Raw genomic sequence first — 27731 nt, forward strand, 5'->3', positions numbered from 1 at the left:
TTAGGTTGGATATTAGGAGGAATTTCTTCATAGAAAGGGTGATTAGACACTGCCCAGGGAGGTGGGGGAGTCTCCAGCCCTGGAGGTGTTTAAAGACTTGAAGACTGGACCATGGTGGGGTTGATGGGGTGGTGTTCCAGCAGAGGTTGGACTCGATCTCAAGAGATTTTTTCCAATCTAACTGATTCTGTGATTCTGCGATTTTGACGCTGCTGTGTGTGCTATCCCTATAAAACCCACAACAATCAGCAACCTAAAAATTCAGGCCAAAGTACAGTGCCTCTGTCTCCACCTCGCCTCAGCACCAAGCTTCTGAGTAAAAGTGAATGGGAGCGGGGGTGAGGAGGGAGAAAGGGTGCGGGATGAAGTTATTTGACTTCACCCAAAATATTGGTGTAGCTTTATTTTTTTTGGATGGATGATACCTCAGCAGGTCAGTAAGTGAACCAAAACAGTCTGGTCTGCTTGGAAGGGTCAGAGGAAATGCATGCCTTTCCCAGACAATGCCGAGGTGGCAAGAGCCTTCTCAACCATCACACTAAGCACAGACACTCACAGAAACATTACAAACTGATGTGTAAGTAATTTTTCCTTGCTAATAGAGTAGCACCTTTTCCAGTCATATCCCTCTCCTTTCTGCTCGAACAGTGTTTGGAGAAAGGAAAAACAAAACAAAAAAGCAGAGTCTCCGCACCCGTTCTCACTGGTAACTATATTCGTAAAAACTGTAAAGGACAGTACACAGGCAATGAATTACAGTGAAGGTTTTTGGTTTGGTTTTTCTGTTTTGTGCTTTTTTTGTTTTTTGGGGGAGCTTTGGGAGCTTTTGTTTGTTTTGTTTTTTGGTTTTTGCTTTATAATTCAAGACTTCAGCAATGGGTTTATTATTTTCAGACAATTCATTTTGAAAGACAGTATCTAAAGTAAATTATTAAGGTCTTCTATGATTTTCTCAAATACACAGTAATCTTCATTTGGCCTAACTAAAAGTCTTTTACTTGAGATACAACCCAAATGAACTACATGCAGGGGAACAAATAAACAGTTAGAAGGGCATATGCATTTCAATAATTATAGGTAGATACAAACAAGCTAGAAAATTTCACATAATACAGTTCAGATTGATCTCTTTGGGATATTTCAGAGAGAACAGAATTATTTTTTTCCTGCTGGAATAGAACACAAGAGCAGTTGTTTCTGCTCTAAGCCTTATTACAGTGTACTGTATGTGTAGATTAACAGCAGTTCCAAATGTGCCAACATCGATGCCAACAAGGACATATATGCAGGTACTTTAACTGCCTAATAGGCCTTCTGAATTAGATTGACTTCTGTTAATCACACATTCTTTAACCATAACAACTGCATAAAAGCTACCTTTCAATTCTACTTTTCCTGAAGGGTACCAAGTACTGTCTGGAGCTTCTGAATACCATATCATCTGGCAGGTATAAGCAGGCAAATTATATTATTCCATTGCCTGTATATGCAGTTTTCTGTTGTGTTAGGAAAATTTATGGCACTGATTTATCATCTTGATACATATTTGTAAAGTAAATGTCCTGAAAATCTAATAAGAGTGTCTATCATGAAGCTATGGTAACCATGCTGCAATAACTAACATCAAGGCATTAGGAATCTGGAACCAGGTTTTGCTTAAATTATCCCTGCAGAACTTATTTCATGCCTGTTTCAAGATTTCTAAAAGACATAACAGCAGAATTGCCTAGGTGCAGGCACTTCTACATCACAGCCTCACTATCTGCAAAGTCCACCTATGCTTCTTCATTTTCCCACTAAATCTTACTGCTGCTGTTGTGTATTCAGACAAGACTTTCCAGGCTGTTATGCTAAGCTAAGTATCATGTACCCTACAGGGTCAGAAACAGAATAAAAGTTATGTTTTTCTTCTCATGAGTCAGCAATAAGTCTTTAGTCTTTCAGCATCAGTTAAACTTTTCTCCAACTCAGAGCAAAGATTTATAAGACCCTTGGGGATGCTAATGCCAAAATTATAAAGACCCAACTCAATCAACGCTTTTTCAAATGAGAATGTACAAAAGATAAGCTTACTACATTTTTCAATCATCTCACAAAAACAATAGAGAAATAGCAGAGGAAATCCTTTCAGAACATTGTGATCACAGCATTTAGAAACTAGCTAAGCATGGTTTAAGATTTGATATTAATTCTCTAAAAACACCACGTGGTGTATGAAGATGTAAACCACTTCAAGTTTGCTGTATAAAATGACATATACCATTCCATACCATCACTGTTTAACACAAGAGCACGCTGTGACTTGCTTTAACAGCTCTATTCTAATTATCAGCTTTAATTTTTTTTAGCTCACCGAGTTTTGTGTCAGCAGCCAGACACAGCTGATAAGCTCAGTGATTTTCTGTTGCCCTGTCCAAGGTTGTTCTTCTCACAAAAAAAATATTTTGAATATGTTCAGGTCAGACCAATGGCCTCAAGCCCAGAGTGCCACAGAACTTAGTCCTTGCTAAAGCTTTGCCACAGCAAAGCCACTAAACCATATCCTTCAGTCTCCAACATAGGTGCAATTCTAGTCAGAAAATGTTGTCTCTCTTAATATAATTTGCAAGTTATTTGTGAATGCTGAAGGCAACACCTGACCTAGAATCTCATCTCCAGCCATAACAAGTACAGAGCACTTCAAAGAAAGGGGCAAGAGAACCCACCACACAATTTAATCAATTTGCTTATTAAAGAGCAGTTGGTGATTGGTTTTATGGTTTCTGAAGGTACAGCAACATCACTTTTTTTCTGAATTCAGATTGAGTTTTTAGAAATATTTTTCTTTTAGAAATATTTTTCTTCAGCCAATCACACACTGTAATAGAGGTATTTATTTTAATGCACTTTATATTATTCCCTTTCATTCAACAAATAATTTGAAAGAGCAACATCATTTAGCTGTTCAGGAGCTATCAGCAATGGATACTGATTCCTGCAAATGAACTTGGAATTGCATCTTTTTATGAGATGGGAATGTCCTGCGTATGGATATGTAACATGTCAGATTTTCCAAATGTGTATGATTCCCAACCAGAAGGAAAAACAAATGCACAAACAATCCTAGTGTGGAATCACAGTACAAGTCTGTAAAATATATCAGCAGGTGCATGCAGACATACATAACTGATCTCCATATACATTCTGTCTTTCTGTAAATTTCAAATGTGTCATTCAGAAACACTTGCAATAAGCAAACAAAATTAAACAAGTTGTTTAACTATCAAGCTAAAATAAAATATTTTATTCGACATGTTTTTGCCTTCTTCATCCTCACAAAAATTCGGGTTTTCGTCCTTTTCCTACCCAAAGAAGTTCTTACTAAATTTTTTAGAAGTTTACCTAACCAGGAAACAGAGGTTGGACTGAACAACACAAGCAAGAATACACTGTATTTACATTTTGGACACAATTTCTCACTCACTAACCTGTTTTTGTTGAATGCTGGATTTCTTACTATTCTTCATCTATTCAGGCATCTTGATCTCCAGAACAGATTGACAAATGCAAATTGAGAATAAGCTGAAATGTTCTTTTAAGTACTGTAACAAATTATGCTGAGAAAATCAGCATTCAGTTACACCCAGCAGCAACAGTGTAAGAAATGAACTGGCAGAGTGGCCCTTCTCTCATAATTCTGTGTTTTAGTACAAGCTACTATCCACAGCTGACTAGTTACATAGTGAATGCTAATCTTCATAATTAAAAGCTTACTTCTATTAGAAATAAATTTAGAAATAAAGAGATCCAGTCTTTCCCAAGATTAAAATTGGCCTTTTCTTCTGAATCAGTTATAGTTTAAAGCTATGAAATAACATGCTGTTCATTTCCTCACTGCTTGCTCTAATCAGCATGTGCCTAGAAGATTACACATTGTCCTATCTTTTTTCTCTTCAGACATTTTCAGTCGGCAGACAAAGTTTTAGATATCACAAGGTTAAATAAAGACAATAATGCTGTAAATTATTTTTTTAAAATATCAAATATCTAAACATCCTTCCATCCTGAAAGGCCCACACAAAAGATAGAAATATTTTAGTTACAAATTAGACTTTTACTTTATTAACACTTTTATTTAAAATAAAAAATTTTCTCTGTGTGAATGCCACAGATCTTAATTTGGTCTAACATTGCAGCAGATGGAGCAAGCAACCAAAGTGGGGAAAATTTGAAAGGCAGAAATGGATACAACAGGGTAGTGCAGAACATACAAAAAATTATACCATCTATATCCTTTATCATACTCAGAAAAAGTCAAAGTCAAGGAGAGAGAATGTAAAACTTATTATTAAAGCTGAGATGATAAACCTTCTAACATTCAGAAAATTATTTCAGTAAAACTGAAATAGTCAATTAATTCTGGACTGAAATTTTGGAATGTGCAAGATACTTTTCCTCAATGGTACTTCTTTCAGCACGGTTGTAAGAGTGATAGAGTAGCAGCCTTGTCTCATATTAAATACAAATTCCTATACCAACACACATGCTCACCATTTCTTGGCCTTTGGCTGCCTCCATCATCTGTTCTGATAGTATTTTCCTCAAGCAGCTACTGAACACAAAGGTATAAAGAACATAAACCAGAGAATGTTCTGATTTTTTCAAAATGATGTAGTTGACTCTTCCATTCCTTCTCCAGGAGGAAATTGCAGTCCCTAACTACTGAACTATAATTTTCCTGACTCAGTTAATTTTACCCTGTTCTTAACATCCTTACAGTGCAACAAACGAGTTCCTTATGGCCCAGCCTAAGCATGACTAACCCTGTAAGATTATATTTTACTCTGATCCTTTCCTAAAAGGATTGAGAAATAACCTGTTTTGTGTACAGAATTATCCAGTTTCATGTGCCTGAGTCATTGTACTCAAATCTGAACTCCAGCGTGTCTTCTTTGGCTTCCTTTGTATACTCTGGAAAAACAAAAACCAGAAAAACAAAACAAAAACCCTCCAGCCAATGAACAGAAGGAGCAGCTAAAAACGTCATTAATATGTTCAGCCTTAAATCAGAATCAGTCAATTAGGTTCATTTTATACAGTATACAAATAAAACAGCTGAAATCTCTACCAGAACACTTGCCCTGTGGGAGGGAGCAAGTGGGAGATAGGAAGGGGCAGTCTTTGCAAGCATAAAGCTGGCTAAAGCAGTTATTTTGCTCCCACACAAAACTCTGACTACCTCCAAAAGAAAAGGAAAGGGGCAGGTAAAGCATGACATGGAATGCTAGGAAAGAAAGAAAACAGCAGAGTAAAGAGAGATGTTTCACTGCTGTAAAGGCTGCCAAGGGAATATGTTTCAGGATAGGTTTGGAGGGGAATATGGACAAGTGGATAAGATTTAAAACACATCACCCCCTTCTCTCCAGACCTTCCAACCTTATTTTTCATGAAGAGGAAGTGAATGTAAATACAAAGTTGTCGAGTTATTCGCGGCTCTGGGTCTTCAAAGAGACAAGAGCAGTTGTTTGTTGTTGTAAAGTTGTTTATTGCAGAAGTACATCAGTCTTGAAGGCAAAGAGTTCAGAATATTAAAGTCCATGCTGAAAGCTTTTTGGCATAGAGTCGCGAGCAGAAGCAGCAGCAGCAGCTTCCTGGCATTTCCTCTTCTTCTTCTGAGTGGTGATGATGGTGGTGGTGGTGATGGTGTTGTCTCACCGCAATACAGGAGTTTTTATTCAGAAATCATCCAATGAGCTAAAAACATGAACGTAAAACATTCCTTCTACACCTATTAGAATCTTAATTTTAGAGTATGAAAGTAGTGGCATAATTTACACATATAGCTCTATCTATTCACGTAAATGGTTCTATCTGTTCTATCTAGAAAATGTAAGCAATGTTCTTATTATGTTTTCATTATGTCTGGGGCTAAGTTTCTGAACTTTTAACTAGGCTTTAGGCTGCTTGAACTTTAGGTTTTAGGACTTTTTACTCTCTTAAGGCACTTATAATATATTCTTACTTACTTAAAACTAAAATTTACACTTCTACTTCATATCTATGTGACTTACTAATATTTCTTACTTACTTAAAACTAAAACTTACCATTCCTAGACTCCTACTTCATGTCTGTGTGGCTAAATATATTTTAATTTCTCTAAAGGCTTTAATTCAATCCCTGCATTCTTCTCTCTCTCCGAGGGACTCAGAGAGGCTTCTATTTACACACTCCAACAAAAAGTCAGTGAAGTACTTACAAGAAAAGTAACCTGCCAAATTCTTAACCTGTTGATTTTAAAGCTGACCTCTAATTCGGTTAGTAGGCAGCATCATGCAACAGCTAATCTATCTCATCATTGCCAATATGGATGTCAGCTGAGCAGCTTTCTTCTGGATAATCACAAATAAAAGGATCAAGCATCAAGCTGTATGTACCACAGAACTGTATTTCTCAAATCTGCATTGGGAACTGCACCAAAAAGACAGAACTAACACAATTTGCTGTAAAGGCAAGTAGGTCTCGTGATTTGGAGAGAAATAAAATGAAAAAAATAAACTAAAAGGGCTATAAGACAGATGTTTCAACTTCCTAATACTGTTTCTTCTGCCAAGACACAGATTCACACAATAAGTCAGTGCTTAATTCAGAGTATAGTGCTCATAGTCCAGAGTAAGAAACTTGATTTTTAATTTTTTTTTAACAGGATATGATGAGATGGATCTTCTGGATGATTAGCAGATATGATAATAGTAAGAGAAAACTAAAGCAAGAAGTATTGTGAACAATAACCCAGCAGTCTGAATTTTCATCTAGTTGCCTAAACTGAATGACAAACTTTTGCCTCTGAGTTTTGCAGAGAAGAATAGCATTCAATCAAATACTTCTTGCCAGCCCTTGAGATCCAGCTTATTCTGTTGGGATTTTTGAAAAATATTAACAGAGATAGGAATCTCCTTTTCTATTCCATTGTTCAGTATCTGACCAGGAGATGGGAGACCTGGGTCTCTAGTTCAAGTGATTCCACAAAACCATGGTCTGTTTTTTAAGTCACAGCCCCTAGTACCATTTCTTTAAAAAACCCACTTCTTTGATCTGTTTTGATTGGGTTTTTAAAATACTGTTTTACCTTTGCTTTATTTACATTTTTTGTAGAAATTGGAGTTCCTGCATCTGCTCATCTGTTGGTTTAACCCAATTCCTCTTAACTTCCTGGACTGCCTTGAAAGAATTTTTAAAAATAGCAGAAAAAGTCAGCAAAAATTTATTTCTTTTCACATAAACATTCAGAAACGCATAGAAATAAAAAGCTTGCAGTTTATTTTGGGTTTTAAACAAAGCCTTTGATTTTAGGACAAAGTCACTCCACACTGTTCTTTCCTCATGAATTGATAATTTCCAAAGCTGCATGTAGGTGTACAACTCAATAAACCTTCAGTTCACCTACATGCTCTCATATGATGGCAGAGTGCCTACATGTTAGGAACATTAGGATACACATATCACCTTGAAAATACAGTGGATAGATACTGAAATATGTCCTTTTTGTGTAATAATTTTGCCATGCATAAGCCATAGGTGAGTTAGAATCTCTAATACGAGAGTTTGAAGCAGAAAAAAACCCAAAACACCTACATGCCCCCTATCAACAACAGCTATATCCAGCACTTAGAAAACATGGCACAAATCAGTGCCAAGAAGAATAATTTATAAATATGTCAAGAATTTGTATAAAAGATTAAATTAATGTGGGAAAGGTAATCTTTAAGATTATAAAGTCCTTTCAGTTTTACCTGGGTACGTAGCAAGTTCAGTGAAATTCTACAATCCATCAGCAGTGTATTGAGAGAAGGATCCATACAACTTTCCCAGGCCAAGTGAAAGTAGTACTAAAACATGAAGAAATTCTTCTGTTGAACGGTTGTTTCAATTTTTCAGCTAAATAAAATGGAAGCACAATCCAGAAAGATTTCATTACTTACGAGATTAAAAAAACCACCAAACCAAACAACAGATGTGATCTTGAAGTGTGTCTTATACTCATTCTTTACACGTTGTAGCAGAATGGAAATAAACTGGCGTCAGGTTATCCAATCTCTCCACTGATTTTGATGGTACTAAACATGTAAGTTACAATATAGAACTTTTTCCTCCTTTTCTCAAACAGCTCTGGGTTTCTTTACACAGTAGTTGGTAAGGCTCCTAGAGCAGCCACTGCAATAGATTTAAACCAGTCAAGTTACCAGCATCGAAAAATAGGTTTCTGTGTACCTTTCCTTGCTGCCACCACGTCTTTACATGGTCTGTTCTTCCTCTTCCACTCCATTCATGCATCTGCTGCAATCAATACAACTCACTAAGCGAGAAAACACAGATTTCCTTTTTTTTTTCATTGTAGGGAGAAGTAGACCTGAGCACAACTGCAGCAGGGAACCATTAGACTGGCCCTGCTCTGCTGCCCTAACTGCCTCCTCGGAGCACTCTGACAAGTGAGACCTTGGCACCAGGCTCCCCATCCCCAGGGTTTATCCTCACCCATAAATCAGCATTACCATTTGCTGCACAGAAACAGGGGCTGATTCAGGCCAAAAACAAATCAAAAATAAAGAGCTAGTATTTTTAGACCAGGTTAGCTCCCCAGTCCAGTTCACCACTGTTTGCCCACACAATCCCACCAGCATAATGGAGGAGTAGCCTAAGGAACAAGCAAATGAAAAGAGAAGAGTGCTCTGCTGTTTAAGCCAGGCTATTTACTAAAAGAAATGCTCAAGCTATGGCCTCAACTATTATGGATGTTAGTGTATAGAAATGAGCACTTCAGATAAAAAGTAATCCACCTCTGCCCAGAGGGGCAGCTTGCAACTCAGAACTCAAAGTTCTCTTCTGTATTGTTTACAGGCATATTTTTATTTGTGGTCACTGCATTGTGCAAGTATAAATATTAGGAGGCAAGAAACCACAAAACACCTCTCTATAGATTCTGAAAGAGAGAGGGAATAAATAGCTAACTACAATAAAGAACTCTTCAGGGATACTACAGTGCTAAAATTTAAACATGCAACACCACAGAAAACAGTTAATTCCAATTAAAAATTGGCCTCAGGGAAAAAAAAGTCAAGCTGCTGAGCTTGAAGGCTTCATAACTAAGTTATTCAAGGGATTTCTTTTTCTGCTTATAGTAGTTTTCACACATCTTAGTGGTTTCACATAAGCATCTCGCTCACCACTTTCGGATCCCAAGCTTACAGTGCAACTCCTTCATGCTCTGAAATTTCACATAAGGAAGTTCAAGTTCTGCCACTTTTTTCACCACTGAGAAAAGAAAAACCACAGAGACACTTGGTGAAATCTAGTGAAATAGCTCAACTACTTTCATGTATCAGTTATTGTTGGCTAGCAATAACTTTTAGAGAAGAAAAACAATACAGATTCTGGGGTAATGTAAAGTGACAAGTTAGTTATCTTCTCTGAGCCTAATCTTGCAAAACAGTCTAGGCTCTGCTACTGACAGAACATCTCTACTCCCTGAGACTATGGTCTTATAGGATAACCTTCACTCAAAACACAGCTAAGCATGATAGATGTTACAGGACACATGGATGGAAACTTCCAGGATTGGCGCTTTCTGGAACAGATCACCAGACAAGGTATGTAAAATGCCAGTGTACAGCAGGAAAAGCATGTCACTATTCAGACATCACTAGTTTTCTGCTTACTTAAAAAAAAAAAAAACAAAGTCTAAAGGTCTAAATTTGTAAACATTTAATTGCAATCCTATAGCACGATTCAGCAGAACATTTAAGCATACCTTTTAAATCCTGTGAGCATCTAAACATTTTTTGGCAGTGGAATGTGGGTTACATTTGGACTTGATGTATTTGTGAGGATTATCAAGGATATATAGAAATGTAATCAGCTGAAAAACTTTTCTATTCTCCTGTGTATCTGATCATATCATAATACTAGGCAACAATAATTCCATCTGGAACTGCACTGGAAGATATATTTGAGATGTAGTAGCTGCCAACTGTGTACTCAGAGATATCTTTCACAGCAGAATGAAGAGGGCAAGGGAATAGTAAATAAAATAGACACAGGCTGTAAAGTTTCTACCTTACTAAGTAAGCCTGAGTTCCTTGGTAAGGCCAGTAGTAACTGGTCCTTCATTTTAAAACATTCAGAAGAGCACTTACATTTCTATGACAATCAAATACTGAAAAAAGCTAAATAAGTGCAATGCCTAATTTAACTCCAGTCAAAGCAAAGACTGTACACTGTCCTGATGTGGCCTGAATCTATCTCCCAGTCACAGGCCTGGAATCTGCCTCATCCATGTGCCCACCCACATGGGAACCACGACATCAGCTGACCAACGATTTTATGATTGTAAAGGCACCCACAACCCTGATTTACAGCTTGCTTAATAACACTGTGGTCAAACTTCAGCTACGAGCAGTTAAGAAACATACAATGATATAAAGGAAAGTAAACTAGAGGCATTGTTTGTAAGTATAACAAAAGAGCTTCCTGTCCTATTGTTAAACTCAGCATGTGATCTGTTTCATGTAGGTATGGCCATCCCATTAAATGCCTACCTAGAATACACACTCAGTAGTTCCCATGTGGTAAAGTTGCTACATGACTTGTAAACTCAAAGCGATGATATTCATACGTGAAGGTCTTACCCCTACACCACCCTCTCTCTTGCCATACTTTTTTCCCCACTACCAAACTTTCCAAGAAGTAGGGAGAGAGAGGTTGAGGGAATTTATTAGACCAGATGGGTCTTTTCACCTTAGCAGGATCATGCAAGCCTTGTTCAGATTTCAGTCAGTCACTGCAGCCAACAGCAACAACAACAAAAATCCAAGGCAGAGCAAAGTTAAGCACGATGTAAAACCTACCAGAGAGAGCTTCATCATCACAACCTTGAAAGAAAAATAGGCTAAAGTATTTTATTTATTCTCTCAACAGACCCACCTCACACAGTGTAACCTTCAAAAACAAAGGTCAGAAGCTTCACTATACATTACCACGAATAAGGGAGAAGTGTTCAATACCGATTAATGTAACTTAATTGTTTTAAAATTTTCCCTTATGTACCATTTAAAAGTAAATATAACCACTCCCATATTCCAGCATGTGAATTTGTGATGAGTTTCCAAAGTTTTAAAGTCATGTAAAAATGTAATAAAATAGACTGTTTACTACTGTCATGCATTTATTTTCTAATGCAAGGCATCTGCCATGTTATTCCAGATCTTGGCTACTAAATCCTCAAATCCTGTTGTACAGCGAGCACTGCTCTGAGTTAACATTACTCTTGAGCATCACAAATACATATTTTTACAGGATTTGTGTGTTTTCCAGGCTGATAGAGTTCTCTTGTTTTTCTAGGAAATATCTACACATCCTGCCCCTTTAGTGAAAACACCAGTCTTCTAGGGCTCTCTGTGAAGGCTTCTGACAAGAGCAGACTTGAGCTCTGTTGAACTTTCATTATCAATAGTGCATAAGGACGAAAAACCCTATCTGGCTTGACATTTGGGCTGCTTTTAGTTTGCTGTGGCCTCTCTACATCTCTGAAAGTGGGCAAAAGCAGCACCAACAGAAAATGAAAACAATATTTGCAGGACCAGCTGCACAATGGGATAGTGGGGACAGAAAAGTCAGGGAGAGGTGAGCCCACTAACCACTGAATTTGATTGGGATATTTATCTTATTCTGGCTTAGATTCTGAAAAATCAAAGCATAAGTTTAAACAGCCATAACCTAAAAGAATGCTGTACCATCGAAGCATTCCTAAATTTCATGGTGACCATAATCTCCTGAGTTTGCTCAGGAAAGTGGTGTGGCAATTATAAGAAATCTCTTCGGTCCTGAGAATACTACTGTCATAGCTACTCTGGCAGAATGTGCAAACTCATGCTTTGGTCAGAGAGGATCGACTTTGTCTGAGCATAAGGTAGAAGTGTCAGGTTTCTCTTTTTCCAAGGCATGCCAGTCTCAAAACAGTTCAAACTCTGTGTCACAGTGACAGCATTGTAAGTTCATCTTCACAGTTCAGAAGTGTTTTCTCCAGCTGTATCAGTGGGTTCAAAAAGCAGACATGTAGGAATGGCAAACATATCTCAGATTTAGAAGAATTTTGACTGGTTTTATTTCTTGGATCAAAGCACAAACTGGTATATGCTGCCTGAGCACCAGAATATCAGGGAGTAAGTGTTGTAAAATCTACCTCCATCACAAAATAACAGTGAATGTAGTAGCAATTTACAGTGACAAAAGCTAAATAGTTCCCAAAAGTCCTATTTCATCTTTAAGACTACAAGAGAAGAAATGGTGTCTGCAGTGTTTTAACAAGTGTCATTGCTTCTTTATAGTGTCACATAAACCTTAAACATACATAAAAGTAACATACAAAGCAATATACAGCACCACTGTCTGGCTTGGAAATTACCATAACCCACTGCAAACTGACACGTTTATCAAGCACAAATTACTAATGTTTTTTAAAGTGTATTAGAAAATCCTTTCCTTACTCAAGGCCCTTTGGACAAGTTTCTTGTCTAAGAATGTCTCCTTACTTTTTCCACCGTATTAGCACCTACTTCTCTCTCCCCAAATCAGAATTCCTGTCTCCCTTCCACCCCCAACGCATTTTGCCTTCGGCATGTCCCAACTCACAAGTCTCTGTTGCAGGGTCTAAGGCCGACTCTGACACTTCCCCTGGAAGAACCGGTCCCAGCATTGCCTCAGGCGGTACAAACCCCACGGCAGAACAAAGACAGCAAGGAGTCACCTTGTGTTATCCAGTTTATGGCTCCTGTGCACAGATAGTGTAAATTCTGAGGCCGGACTAACACATATCAGCTCAACAGAGTACAGCAAACACGTGTCCAGCTCCCTTATACCCATGGCCAGTTGAGAACCTCCTTCACAATCTTAGATTGCAAAGGCACAGCAGAAACATGTGCATGCTTTTCTGTACGGTGAGAGGGAATTTCAGAATCCCATGACAAAGAGCATCACCCATGGGTAGATGTATGCTCTGTTATTGCTGTTAGGACTAGGAAATGAGGGCAACCAAAAATGCCTTGCTTGTGCACACAGAAAAATGTGCAAATACACAAAATAGGCAGAGCCATTGCTGCTCCTCCTCTCCTGGCACAAGAAGAGAACTCCAGCTGAAAGTTTCAAACACAAACCAGCCAGTTGTGTAAACAATATTTGGTTGCTACTGGTTACAAATTGTAACTAGCAATTGTTTACTGTGTGTATTGCAACAGCTGCTACAGATATCCCAGAGCCAATGCTAGAAGGCACCAGCACTGCAAACACACAGTTCCACAGAAAGCACCAAGGGACACAAAACAAGTAAAGAGAAGCATGCAGAAAAAAAAGATGCATCAGTTGTACCCTCAATTTTAACACCAGCTGCCTGCCAAGACATAAGTGAAGACTTGATAATTTCTGACTTGAGTGTTCAAGAACTTTTACCCACGTTATGCTAAACCAAAGGCAGCTTAATTATGAATGTGTCTCTATGTATTTTCTGATTCTATCATATGTGAAGGAAACCTGGACTTGACAGCTAAATGTCACAGAAGCAGAAGTCATGTAACATTAAGAAGTTAATTGTGGACAACTCTAAGGACCCAAAAATCTCATCTGGAAAACCAGCAATGCCCCCCCACCTCTCTGGTACAATAAAATCCTCAAAGCCCACAGAAAATATTCTTGTATGTCTTCATATCCTTTCCTAATTAAAATTATATTAATTTTTGTCCACTTCTCACAAATGGAAACTTTCAACACAATTCTAGAAAGTCATTACCTGTAATATACTTTCTGCAGTGTCTGATGTCTGGGTATAAAGTCTAATATTGCTGCCATCAGAGAGGCAAACATCCAAAAAGGCTCTCTGGGTTTGGCTCCTAAACGTATCCTGGCAGGTAGAAATGCAACACTGTTTTACTGCTTTCAATATTGCTGAAGTTCTTCTGAAGATGCTGATGCTCTGTTCCCTATTTATTCAGGTAAAATAAACTATTTGGATTATCATTTAATACACATAAAGTTACTAAAACTACTATTAAAGCTTGCAGATGACAAAAAATAAATACGCAGAACACCAAATGGGAAGATACTGAAGAATTAGAGGAGAGTCTTTTTGGTGTTAAGTCCCACAGGCTTCCTGGTGTCGCAGTGTTTGTAGGCATGATGCAGTCACTTCCAAGGAAGTAGAGACTCCAAGAAGAGGAGGTGGATACACAACTGCAGGTGAATGTTCAAAGCCATAATCTTGTCAAAAGGAAAACGTGCATCCCTATACCTACTATACCTGGGAAAACATCTGGTGAAATAATCTGAAGAATCTGAATAAACCAGAGCCATTGCTACAGGAATACTGTGCAGTGCCAGTGCCCAAAGGTCCCAACTGATGCACAGTGAGCAGGGGTGTCAAAAAGAAACCTGAAAGCATTTAGGTGATGAGAAAACAGGTCTCAAATAAGTGACCTCAGAGAACTGTCTTATGTGTAGACATAATAAAGGGGTGATTTACAGTCTGGAAAACTAAAGCACAGAAGCCAGATCCATTGGGTGTCAGCTGATGATAGACAGAGTCAGACTAGAGGCAAAGCTTACAGTTCTAACAGTGAGGTAGTGTACAGGAATGGGGTATTCTCCACCGGTTTTGTATTAAGACTTCATATGTCCCTAAAAGTTTTTCCTGAGCTCATATTTACAAAGTGCATGAAAAGTCAGTTACTCATTTCAGGAAGATGGGGTCTAGTTTGAGAACACCCTTGGGATTCCATCTGGAACAGGTTTCTGGATCAGAAACTCATCACTGCAGCTCTTCCTCCTGTTGACTGCCCTGTATCAGAAGACAGCAGTGGTTCTTCTGGCATTGGTGTTAATTGAGAAGAGGTACTTCCCTTGACAATCACAGCAGAGGAAAATGCTGGAATTGTACATAACTTCATGCAACATGAAATTTTAGTTTCTTGTATCCACCTTTGCTAGCCTGGCAGAAAACATGGGAGGGTTCCTGGGAACCCTTAGGTTTCAAGTACTCCTGGCATCTTTCTGCAGAGTCTTCATGGTGTCTGTATATAGGACCATCTCCCAACTCCTGCAAGGGCAGCAAAAGTGGGGTGACAGAGCTGACACTTATGCTGTGTGCTCTATTACCACTTTTTGGGTACCCTGGAGAACATCCAAGACTCCAATCAACTGACTCAGTTCAGATTGGTAACTTATTTTTTCAGTCAGAAAGACTATACAAGTACAAACAAGTGTTGGTTTGGGAGTTTTTGCCAAAAAAACTGAAAATTAAGAACCTGTTATAAAAGTTTGCAGAATGATACGTGGAGGAAAAGTTGAGGAAAGCCAAAGTAAAACAATCTTTCTTATTTAAACAGAATTCTCACAGATTTTCCTGTATTTATACATAGATACCCAGTATTTCACCAATCTGCATACTCACACACCTGTTTGCATGTATTAAGGAATAAAAGAATCCCTTCTCAAGGCATTGTGTCCTTCTAAGATTTAATCTTTATTCCCAAATCTATTTATTTCTTATCTAGGAGACAGGTCTAGTTGTTCCTTTTCATTAAAGTAAGTACTGCTTTGCTTCTGTGAAGATACAAAAGCCCCTCTGTCTCTTCCATAGAGGATCATCTGCTGTGCTTTCCTCACTACTTTACAATTTTCCTCACATGGGAAGGAGCCATTGCTTCCTCACAAATACCCGTGGTGCACATATTTTGGTATGAAACATTTCACATGTGATAAAAATGTATGTGAAGTGTGGAACAAACATGGGATGCAAACATCAGAATGAGATAAAGACCCACCCCTCATTACTGACTCTCAACGAGGAGCAAGCAGGTCACTACTGAGCCAGTTTCCTACCTGGGGCTCAGCAGTGCTGAGGGCTTAAAAAGGCTCAAGTACCAGAGTAAGTGCTGCTGGGTGTGTGCTGGTCATGATGAAACCTCCACAGGGAAAGAACATGGAAGACTTTATGCGTCTACTTATCCCAGGTCCCCACTGCCACCCCTGCAGCTTTTACAACCTGGATACAGGGCACCTCATCCATTGTAGCAGCCCAAGGCTGCCAGCACAGAGGTCATGTTAACCTTCTGCCACTCCAAGGGCATCCCATCTGGCAGCACACCACCTTCCTTGCCACCTCTCTATTCAGCAATCATGAGGGGGAAAAAGACAAGTATGATTCAAGGTTTCAAGATACTTCCAAGCAGTTTGAGTTCTCCAAGAACACTCTGCAGCATATTTGTAGGTGGTTTCAGTAGCTGTCTTTTTAAAATGGCATTATTTTATCTGATTTGATTTTACTGGACTACAAGCACAGCTTCACATCATGGCACTGGGGACAAATTCACTACTTATGTCCAGCTTTTGATTACTGTTATTTTTAAAAGGGCATGTAGTAATAGAAAAAGGGACAATGGATTTAAATTGGGGGTGTATTTAGATTAGATATTAGGCTGAAAATCTTTACTGTGGGGGTGTTGAGACACTGGTACAGGTTGCCCAGAGAAGCTGTGGATGCCCCATTCCTGGAAATATTTAAGAACAGGTGGGCAGGGCTCTCAGCAATCTGGTCTAGCAGAAGGTGTCGTCACTCATGGCAGGGGGATGGGAACTAGATGATATTTAAGGTCCCTTCCAACCCAAACCATTCTATAATTCTGTGATTCCCTTTGTAAGGTTATGACACAGCAAACCAAAAATAAGAATCATCTAAAACTGTTGTGTTTGGGGATTCCCCTCCCCCCTTCCTTTTATCACCTGCTTTTAACCTAGAAGACAGAACTATCCATGCCAGAAACTCCATGCATTGTTCAATGTTACAAATATTTGTGTTTAGCCTCTTATCAGTGAAGTATTGTTGAGACCAAAGAAAATTACTTACATGAAACAAAAGGAGGAAACAGTGCAGTCTGTAAGGCAGGAGAAGACAGAGTTAAGTGAAGAAATACAAATACAGACATGTCCCTAAAATAGCACAATAGAATCTAGCATAAGTTTAATACAAATACAATAGAAAAAACATTTACCAGTGTCAGCAACGATCCATTCAGTAAGTGAACATGGCAGTCCTAACCACTTCCAAAATGGATGGAAATTTCTTTTTCAATAAATTTGCAGCAAAAGCTCAGATTTTGTCCCAAGTAACTATTTTACTTTCGGAAAGAGCACTAGAGTCTTATCTACTCAAAACAGGCACCAACATAAAAAAGCCTTGTGTTTTGGCAACAGAAGATATTCAGTAGAACTATTCGTGTTTCTTACATTTTTTCTCCTGTAATTCAGGAAACATGCTATGTAACTTGAACAGGACACTTCTTTGTATCCCTTAATATTGTTTGAATATCCCCTTAACAGTGTTACTATTACCTATAGTAAAATCTCCTGAAACATCTAGAACTGCTGTCTACTACTCCCTAGTCTATCCCAGTAGCTTGAAGCACAGCTCAATAATTAACATAGGAATACAGAATAATACAGGGCTGTTAAGGCATTTTCTTTGGGTTCTGGTTTTGATGAAAACAAGAAAAGTTTTCATAAAGAAAGAAAAACAGAAACAATAAATAAACAAAAATGGAAAGGAATGGAAGCAAACAGAAATATCTCAAAAATACATATGTTATATAGTAAGAAAGATATCTAGATATCTTTTTATTCCTCCCTTTTTTCCTTTAGAGAACTTAAAGTTAAGTGATTTTGTTTTAGGAGTCAACCAACCTGAACCCTCAGCAAGCTCTCAGTGAATCTGTTGCTCAGCTAAGAAGCATGGACCATACAAGGAAAAAGGATGAGAATGAGGTCCTTATTACAGCATATTTGAAAAGAACAGCAGGTCAGGAGACTGAACCATATCTTAACATTTAAACAAAACCAAAACAGATATCCTTGACTTAAAATGCTTCAGAGCTTTCTATGCCAGAAACCTTCCTCCTTGGCCAGCACACAACACAAGTCTGAAAGTATAGGAATTTCCCATATGAAAGTCAGATGAAATTCAGTTGTGTGTCCAGCTGCACTTTTGAAATAGAAGTTAAATAAATAAGAAGCACAACCTAGTTTGATATGAACAAATAACGTTTTTAGAGCAGTGCTGAAATCTTAGATATTCAGTCTTCTATTTGTGTACATACACATCCAAACACATTTGTGAATTACTGAGCGAGAAGAATGACACAAATGTGCATTCCTCCATTGCTTGCACAAATGGTGTGTTGCAAGGTCAGGGAAGCAGAGATTGCATGGTCAGAGAAGGGCTCTAGTGAAGAAAATGCAGCCTGTGATCAGAACAGCTTTGATTCTGGTTACACCTGCAGATTTCTGGGTCACATTTTACTTACATTTTCAATACCATACACACCACAACTCTCTTATAGTATTCAATCCTTGTCCTCATGCTTGCTTTTCAGAAAGAAAACTACCTTATATCAGAGTCCTTTGGTGAAGAACCATGTAAGAATTCTACTTTTTACCTGTTATCAGGCTCTGCTCTGTTCTATTTGCTCAAGTACTCAACTTTTCATCTGTCCTTTCTTCAACACACAAATCCTTTTCCTCATGTTATAGGCTGCTGTTCCACACAGACTGGAAAAGGTCAGCCTCCTAGTTTCCCAACTCCAAACCTCTGCTGCTTCAAGGAAACGTGTCTCAATTCTATTCATAAATGCATAATGGCTGGCTGTCCTCACAGCTGCACCCTGAATACACCACATTATTGTATGGACTCCCAGCACAGGCAGACCATAATCTCAGGTTACATTCAAGGATATGATGAGTTGCATGAAAATGAGACTGATAGGGATATATGTACCTGCTCATATTGTCTTTCTCCTGATGAGAAAGGAGAAAATACAACACAGTCACAGGGTCTCCTCTTGTTAGTGGCTTCTTGGAAGAACCACAGTATTTGTGTTTAGGAGCTGAAGGTAAGGGATATACTGAATCAGTCTCTCCAGCTTGGTCATTGTTCAAATTTGCAGAGTCTGAAAGAAGGGAGGGGTGTTAGGTCGTTCAACTCTACTATGTTATAGTGTTTGTAAATAATTTAGCAGTGTTTGTTCTGAGCAGAACATCCATTCTGTCAAGCTGTGTCCCATTGTGCTGGGTGTCCTGCTGTCCCCTGACAACTCCTCCCGTGAGATAAGTTACTGGGGCAACAGCCAGAGTATGCCTACTATAACCTCTGCAGCAGGCAAAGATGGTGCCAGGCAAAAATAGGCACCTGGAAAGCTATGTTAACCTGCATGGGCTTATTCCAAACTTGGAAAGTTGGCCCTGTTAGATATGGTTGGAGGATGCAGCTGCTTGGTGTAATGCTGAATGCAGGCACACATGAGTCATGTTCAATACTGTTAAGCAACTGCAGTAAAGCCATGGTCCTTGCACTGCACTCCCACTCCAGCACACACTTCACAGTCCCCTACAGAAGAAACACAGGACAAGGACCAAAAAAATCTTAAATTTAGTTTGAGTTTTCCCTTTGCATATTGTATTTTAGTCAGTGATACATACAAATCCCTTCACATAGAAGCTTAAGTACTGATGTTTAAGACAAGCCAAGAAAATTAGGTAAGTACTAACTTACTCTCTCTCAAGTAAGTATTAACTTCTCTCTCATAATGAAAAATAGATATGAAGGTGAAAAAAAGTCAGCAATAGAATTTTTAGGGAAAAAAGTATCCCAATCCTAGCAAGCTCATTCACCTGGTTTCCCATGTTTTCATTCTATTAAAAATGAAGGTTTCTATTATAAAAGCTGCACTGATTTGATGTGCAGACATATCTGTGCTCAATAAATTGCTGTGGTGGCAGAAGTGTGACTGCTTCCCATTCATCAGCACCTGCAGTGCAGTCCCTCTGCCTCTTCTCCCACATCAGCTGCCAAGTTGCTTGCACAGGTGTGTGCTAACTTGTTTCAGATTGCTAAGAGTGACTACTCAAGGCCAGTCCATGCCATTGCCAGAAAAGGAAGATACTTTTCATAATTTTAGTGATTTTTTAAATTCACTGGTCATCCCTCTTGCAATATGAGATGAGCAAGTGTGGGGTAATGCTTGGTTTTAACATTAAGTATCAGTAACACAGAAACATTAACTATGTTTTCCCTCCCGAGAAACATGTAGGACACTAAGTGCTGCCTACACATCTTCAGCAACGGGGAAGAAAAGAACAGCACAGAGGTACTTTAAGAATGAATTTCACTCTGTGTCTTTCAATGCTGTTAGAGAAATTTTCTTACTCTGCCATAAAACATTTCTCAAGTCACAGTATGCTAATAAATACTAGAACATGTACAACTTTGCTGAGTGGGATTTTAATAGCCAAAATGAATATTTATTCAACTGCCAGTCGCACCAATAAAAGGCACTGTGCACATATAATGACAATTAATGCACTCTTGTCTTTCACAGAGTTATTTGATCTCTATTTGGAGATTGTTCTTTATCATAATGAAAGAACACACAAAGAACTACTGCTGTTTGTATTATGAAGCAGCATTTATATAAGCACAACCATTTTAAGATTTAATTGTAAGTAAATAAAGCTGTAGAACTACTGTCTTTGCCAACCAGGAAGCCTAAACGTAGCTTATTAAAATCCATTGTATTATGGAACTGAAATTTGGGTTCATTTTATGTCTTGAGAACGTACTGACCTTGCACCAACATTTAAGAAATAATTCTATGCCTATCTTGACCTCTACAAAATTATTGACTGCTTTTGGTAGCACAGTCATCACATGCCTTTATAAACACACATAGCTGTACATAATCTGTAAAATTAGCACATGCACTTATCAAGTCACCCCCCCCCTCACCAAAAGGGCCTGGTGCAGAGGAAAAACCCAAATATACATTATTTCTGCTGTTGTGCTAAGAGAAATCCACAATGTTGTCATGTCAAAAGACGTCTTTAAACCCTGGAAACTGATATTTTGAAGAATTATTTCCTGCCAGAACTTTGTAGAAGAAAAGTCAGTTGGCAATGTTCAACAACATATTGCAGGCATTCCTGTCAGCTTTTACTTTCTTCAGGAGCCCTGTTATCAGTATCATCAAGATTAATTAAGGCTCAGCAGTAATTACTGGGAGTCATCTGTAGGGCTATAGCAGGCATTGGATCAGAACTAGAGACGGCTTCTCACAACAGAAATCAGAAGTCATTCACTGTCTTTAGCACTCCAGTAGGTCAGAATTTAAGAGACTGTAATTAAACAGTATCTTTTTATTTACAAAGTATGCACGAAAAATCTTTCTAGAATTTCTTAGGAATACTTATTCATACCATTTTCTACAGCCCTCCTGAACTCCCCTTACATACCTTAATCACACATAGCAAGTGAAGACCTCTTGAGACAAACTTGTTATTTGGTCTTTCAAAACACACCCACTTCAAGCGTGAACTGTTCACTTCAAGCAAGGTCACCACAGCACACCAAGCACTTCTCAGCAAACCAAAACAGCATCCCCTCCCCAAAAATGATATGGAGTCATACTGCACCCACCTGCTCCAAAACACCACCATTCTCATTAGAACCACAGCAACGTGAAAGGAGGAATGGAAAAGGGACGTATGGCAATTTGCAATAGTCAGACACAAGCACAAGTTATCAAGGCTCCAAGCCTGCCAAAGAAAGATCACACATGCAATGGAGCACATTTAAATGGATTTGAAAAGTCATCTAGACTACAACAACCCAAATATAAGCCAGATTGTGCCCATTGCTACAACTGCAAGATAAGAGAACATGTTTTCCCAGCAGTCATCAATACACTCATCAGTGCAAACCACTGACACTATCAAAAGCACTTACAATTGCAAAATCCAAGAATGTGTGTAATCCTTCTATTGAGCTCTCACAAAGACTTCCCTGTGAACTGTTTAGAGGCAAAAGATTCATCAGATATGCCACAGAATATAATAACAAAGCATGCATGTGAGAAACAAGTTACATGGAGAAAAAACAATAGCAATATTATTATTATTGCTACCCGGGCTTCATAGAGGGCACTCTGTCATTGGAACTCATTACTTTACAAGGCAGAGAACACAATGCTAAGAACACAAGGAAAGGAAGATAGCAAAGGAAGTCTTGAACCTGGGAGGTAGGATAATATTTCAACTCTTTCATATAACAATCTATTTGGCTGTAAAATCCAAAACTTACCTGCTGTAGCTTTCAAAAAGAATTATGAAGACATCACTATTTGTAATAGTTGAATCCAAAGTAAATGAAAAATACGTGGAAACTGGGGAGGGAGGAAACCAAATGTAGCCAGCAGACGAAAAATATGGCCAGTGTCTAAAAATACGACAGTTGTTTAAATAGTCAGTGTTACTTTACTCATCCTTTGGTTTCTGCCCAACTGCCTTTATCAGTCTGTTAAATTACTGAAGCTATGAGCAGGGCAAAATATACGGAATGCTGCTCTTCTCCCAAAGCAAGACCTCAGTAACCATGTAACTCCGTGGTCACTCAAGGCTGGTAACTTTGAAAGAAATGAATACTCAAATGAAAAAAATAGAATAACCACTAAGTAAAATTTTAAAGACTAACCTTGTGTTTCTGTTTTGTAAGTCTTGCTACAGAATATCCGAGGCCAGAGGCTACAAAACCTCTTTAAGCTCATCCCTCTGCACATCTATCCTTTCCGGTAGTTGAAATGGATTTTTCTTTTTTCTTGGCTTATATGAAACTCACAAGACCCATTCTAGAGATCCCGCAGACATGCCCTACAACACAGCACGCTGCACTGAGACTTAATTTTCCTACAAACTCTTCCTATAACTCTCACAAGTCTTCTTGGAAACTCTTGGAGGGAGGAGGTCCATGTTACACTTCTACCTGCCCAAGTGCCTGTCCTTTTTGTCTCTGTCTTTTACCCACTGGGTCTCACCTCAGCTCTGGCAGTTGTGGAGCAGCAGGGGTGGGTGGCTCCACTCATTGATCCAGCGGATGGAGACTGGACAGGCTATAGGCTGTTCAGTGTAGAATTGCACTCTTACATTTTGGGAAACCTGCAGAAAGACAGCAGCTTCAGAAATTAGAGAAATATGATACCCTGGTATTCTAAACCCGGTGAACCAACAGCCAGCACAGGGCTGCAATGTTTAGCCCAAGCATTTTAGATACACCCTGACTCATATCAGTAAGAAAGATTGAGCACTCTGCAATCACAGCTGTAGACATATCCTTGAAGGTTTAAGCCCTACATATGAAAGTTGATCAGGTTGTTATAGCGAGGTTTAGCATTCTGAATATACTGCTCCAGCTGTGACTGCCTCTCTCTCATCTGCCATTGATTTGGTCATTGTCAGGTAAAACTTTGGATGGAAAGCAGGCACAGCGCTCCTAAAACGCTCCTCAGCTGCAAGACAGACAAAGGAAAGCTAAACAAAAATTAGGAAGTATTCATGGTTTCCAAGGAGATTTCAGTGCTCTCTTGTTCTGACAGTAAGACATGATGTCCTGCAAAAGGCACAGGGCACCCATCCAGAACCTCCTTGATGGACCTCAGGGCCCACAGCAAGGGCAGAGCCTTTTTCAGGGCAGCCACCAGAAGACAGCCCAAGTGAGCAGCTTCTTTTGATGTGGGGTCCCCATTTTTTACTATCTCATCACTTTTGAGCTCCTGCTCCAAACCACAGAAGTTAATATTATATTAACCTTATCAGTTAGATCTTATACACAAACAAATTCTGATTAAAGATGTCTTCTCTTTCTAGTATGTCCATACAGGATTTCTTTGTTCTGTACCCACAGAACTTTTTTTTTATGAGGTGGTAACTTCTGTCCTTGACTTGTGCTACATCAGAGGCTTTTACTCTTTTGTCTGTGAGAGGTGATAAAAGTTATTGGATCATCTAATATTGAAAAGGGGAAAAAACCCACAAAGCCCAGTCAAACCAAACCAACAACAAAAAAACAAAAACAAAACAAAAACCCAAACCCAAAAATCTTTAATGAACGCAAAATATCTGAAAGTTTGATTGTTCCTCCAGCTATTACAGCTGGCTAATATGGGCATAATACCTTTGTACACTACATCGTCTATAAACAGATCTGGAAGTCCTAGAAAACCACAATCACACTATTTTACAATTGACATAAGATGGGTCCAATAGATTTGAACAGTATTTGATCACATGAAAGGATAAAAACTCTCTACTATACACTCTCAAGAGAAGGATAAGATATGTTTACTTTCTCAAAATGCACATTACTAAATACAGCAAAATACAGCAAGTTTGCCTTTGAAGAAACATTTTTTAACCTAAATCAAAACAATATGTCATCTGATCAGTAAAATGAGACTCCCTACAGGATGCTGAGACATTACTACTTATTAAATTTATGCACCAGTATTCAATTCAGCAATTAGTGTCATTTAAATCATGCGAAAAATGACATTTCCCCCTCTGGTCCTTGCTGCCTGGGTCTTTCACATGACTCCAGCAACTGAAGTATGAAGGAAAAAAAGTTTATTACTGCAAGAATTAGCAATACTTTTCCTTTTTGTTAGCTAAAACCAGGAGTGAAGCATAGAATCACAACTCCATTTTCCCTATGCTGGCAACACACCATCATTTCCAAGGTCTTGATTTTTAGATATGATGTGTGAATTGCTCAGAAACACAGCATAAAGGAATTAGATAACACACATTCTTTGGTTTAATGCAAAGCTAACTGCAATAGTGAGTGTAGAGTGGTTTTATCTTCAAAGCCCTTCACATACATGATTTTCCTCCAGGGAAAACTTATCTCTGCTCTACAGGCAGGCAAACTGAGGAGATAGAGCAAGAAAATCTGCCAGGAGCCTGACAACCAGGTGGTCCTCTCTCTTCCCACTGTGTTCAGGCCATGCCTCACCTACAGAAAGTGGTGCTGTCTGTTATCATCACTTCACACAAACTGAGACTCTGGCCTACTTAAAAAATTAATTAATTAATTTCAGCACTGGCTTCTGGGTAAGTTTCTTGAAATGCAATTGTGTGTCCACAGGATCTGGGCTACAGGGAAGAGAAACTTCTTGCAACCAATTACATTTTTTCACATCCCAAAGAATTAAAGGAAAATGCCTATAAACTTTAAGTGTGTATTTGTGTATGGTGCTGAAAATCCAGATAGGATGTTCCAACCTGGTGGAAGTGGTACTTAGTCTTCATCCAAGATTTCCACCTAAAATCGAGTAGCTTCCCTAAATATGACAGTGTTAAGCTCTAAGAGCTATTATCTTCAAAAAGAGGAGTAAAGACACAGGCCATACTTGGTGCTGTTTCTTTTTAATTTTTCTGCATTGAACATTCTTGTTGTCAGCAGGAAATATCAGTTTCAAAGTGTAGTCGACCAAAATTAATTATCTCCTACTTAGTCTAGTCCCATAGGTTTGGATTTTGGTGTTAGTCCTGCCTATACTTTCTAGACCAGCTGTTTCACTCAGGGCCATGCTGGAGATGTGCAGATCTCGAAGTCAGGCAGAATAACAGAAACAAAAGTACTAAATTGTTAAGCAGCTGCAAAACTGAAAAGCCAAATGCAAACATCACAACATCACAAAGGCAAAACCAGGAAGGGCCTGGATCTTCAGCAACTGATTTCAAAGGAAATCCAGTGACATTTTTAAAGAACAAACCATTGTCCAGACGATCTTGATCCCACTCTAGAAGCTTCTGTAACTTAGTCTTGCAAGAGAGCCTTACCTGTCCATAAGCAGAACAAATCCCCAGAGTTTTACGAGAGGTGCTCTGGTCTGTGTGCAATCCCCAGAGAACATGACTACAGCACAGATCACTGCCTGGCTGTCCTTGGGTAAATCTAGGGCCAAAGCTTAGATTCTTCAAATACATCTGCCATCGACACTCCAGCTGAAGTGACTCCACTGTCATTTGCAGAGAATGGCTGCATAAATCTCGGTTCAGCAAGTGCAAACAGCCTGACATGTGTGGGATTCATCCCAAGAAAACAGAAACCACTCCTTTAACTCTCCTTCATATTGCAAATACTTAATGAAATATCAAGACAGAAGAGGAAAAGAAAACTGGATTGCTAAGGCAATCGAATGCTCTAGCTCCTAAAAGAAGAGGCAAACGTGAGAACACAGAGCCACCTCTGGACTCTAAGAGTCTATACAAAGCCCCATCTCCCAGAGGAAGGTGAAGGCTGTAAATCCTCATACCAAGAGAGGTACCTTCTGTCAATCCACAGCCAAGAGCCTGAGGAAGAGAAGGGCTAAAGTTGCACCACTCTCCTCAGCATTTTTGCCAGCCCTACCTAAGCAACTCACTTTAAGCAAGATCTCTTTTAATATATCATTATTGGTTGATCACAATTCCCTCTACATGATTTTCCTTTCTCAGCTTAAAGCTGAGAAATCCCTTAGGAGGCGAGGCACCAAGGGGTAAGTTGCTCACAGTCATTATATCTGCACTTCCCCATCCAACAATGTATCCAAACCATCCTATGCTCCATCACCACATGGTGCCTCTGAACAGCTGCTCCCTTCAGACTGTCCTTTCTAAAACAACAACTGCCCTGGGAGACAGCAAGGAAGCAGAGTCTGGGAGTGCCAAACAACAGGAGCACTCTCAGACTAAAAAGTGATGGGAAGCAGGAAAATGCATAGCAAAAGAAAAGAGGCAGATAAGGCACAGACACAAACAAGAATTAAGCTTTGCATCATAAGTTAGGAGAGGAGCTTTTATGAATAGGAGAGCTTTGAAAATTGCTACCCTGAAAAGGGCACATCCAACACAGCAGCTCATCCAACAGATGCCAGAGACAGATCCTCCAGAGCAGTACTCAAGGAATATCCTTAAATACAGAATTGTTGCATCTGTGGGGTGCTGTGGGCATGGCGTGATCTGGTCACATGTGGTGAAAATTATTTATCCTGGAGTAAGACTTCTCATACATGTGCATTTTTCTACATTAACAGTGTATTTCAAGCAAAATAAGCAGAACAGGATATACTAATTATAGACAAACAACCTCACAGAAGAATAGGGAAGGCAATTAAGAGACAGCAGTGTAGTTGTAAATTTCAAGACCAAGTGTGGGAGCTACCAGTAGCAGGAATGAAGGAATTGAAAACAAAAATCAGCTAACAAGTTCTAAAGACCAGCAGGAGGCAAACTCTCAATTATCAGGGATGCAGAGAAGTGAACAATTTTGCTGAGAGCACTAATGATGTTAAAACCTGTTGAGCAAGAAACAGCAAGTCTTTTAAAAATGGGAGCAAATGCATAAGCTGATTTATTAGTTCAGATAGGTTATCCAAAATGCTCACCAGAAACAAAGTACTACTGTGAGAGGTCCCACAGGGAACAGAATTGCAGAGCTGCAACTCCAAGGGCACACCTCAGCAAACATTGCTTCTCATGGCAGCCCTGCTGTGACTCCATCTACCTTTTAGCAGGGCTTCTCCAACTGTTTGTGCAGTCACACAGAGTTGGGAAGGATGGAATTATACCCATCCCGGTTTACTGGCTTAGAAACTGCTTCAGAGTGGCCTACCACTGCAACTGAGAGCACAGCAAGGAAGCTGCCAAGAGAAGCATCTACCTAGCTCACCAGCAAAAAGGACCCTAAAATAGGGCTTGGTGAGGTAAAAAGGTGCTGATCAGAAAGGATAACAGTGTGCACCCAGACTTACAGAAAAGCCAGAAATATTTTGCTTGGAGCCAAGGATTGGCA

The 27731-nt window shown here is 39.1% G+C and overlaps 1 protein-coding gene across 1 annotated transcript; it reads right to left on the reverse strand.

Moving 5' to 3' along the window:
- Positions 1–918: 918 nt before the first annotated feature.
- On the reverse strand, positions 919–27511 carry SNX31 (sorting nexin 31). The gene is given in 19 exon segments (XM_088163685.1): positions 919–1019; positions 3464–3524; positions 4531–4604; positions 4855–4948; positions 5392–5394; positions 6237–6288; positions 6290–6324; positions 6326–6448; positions 7107–7129; positions 7132–7198; positions 7771–7840; positions 9202–9289; positions 10882–10972; positions 13815–13925; positions 18681–18691; positions 22216–22269; positions 23289–23325; positions 23327–23406; positions 27508–27511. Coding segments are annotated over 19 exon segments (1179 nt in total).
- Between the last annotated feature and the right edge of the window lie 220 nt (positions 27512–27731).

The sequence above is a fragment of the Sturnus vulgaris genome, chromosome 1 (genome assembly GCF_052056855.1).
Source record: "Sturnus vulgaris isolate bStuVul1 chromosome 1, bStuVul1.hap1, whole genome shotgun sequence".
NCBI classification, from domain to species: domain Eukaryota; kingdom Metazoa; phylum Chordata; class Aves; order Passeriformes; family Sturnidae; genus Sturnus; species Sturnus vulgaris.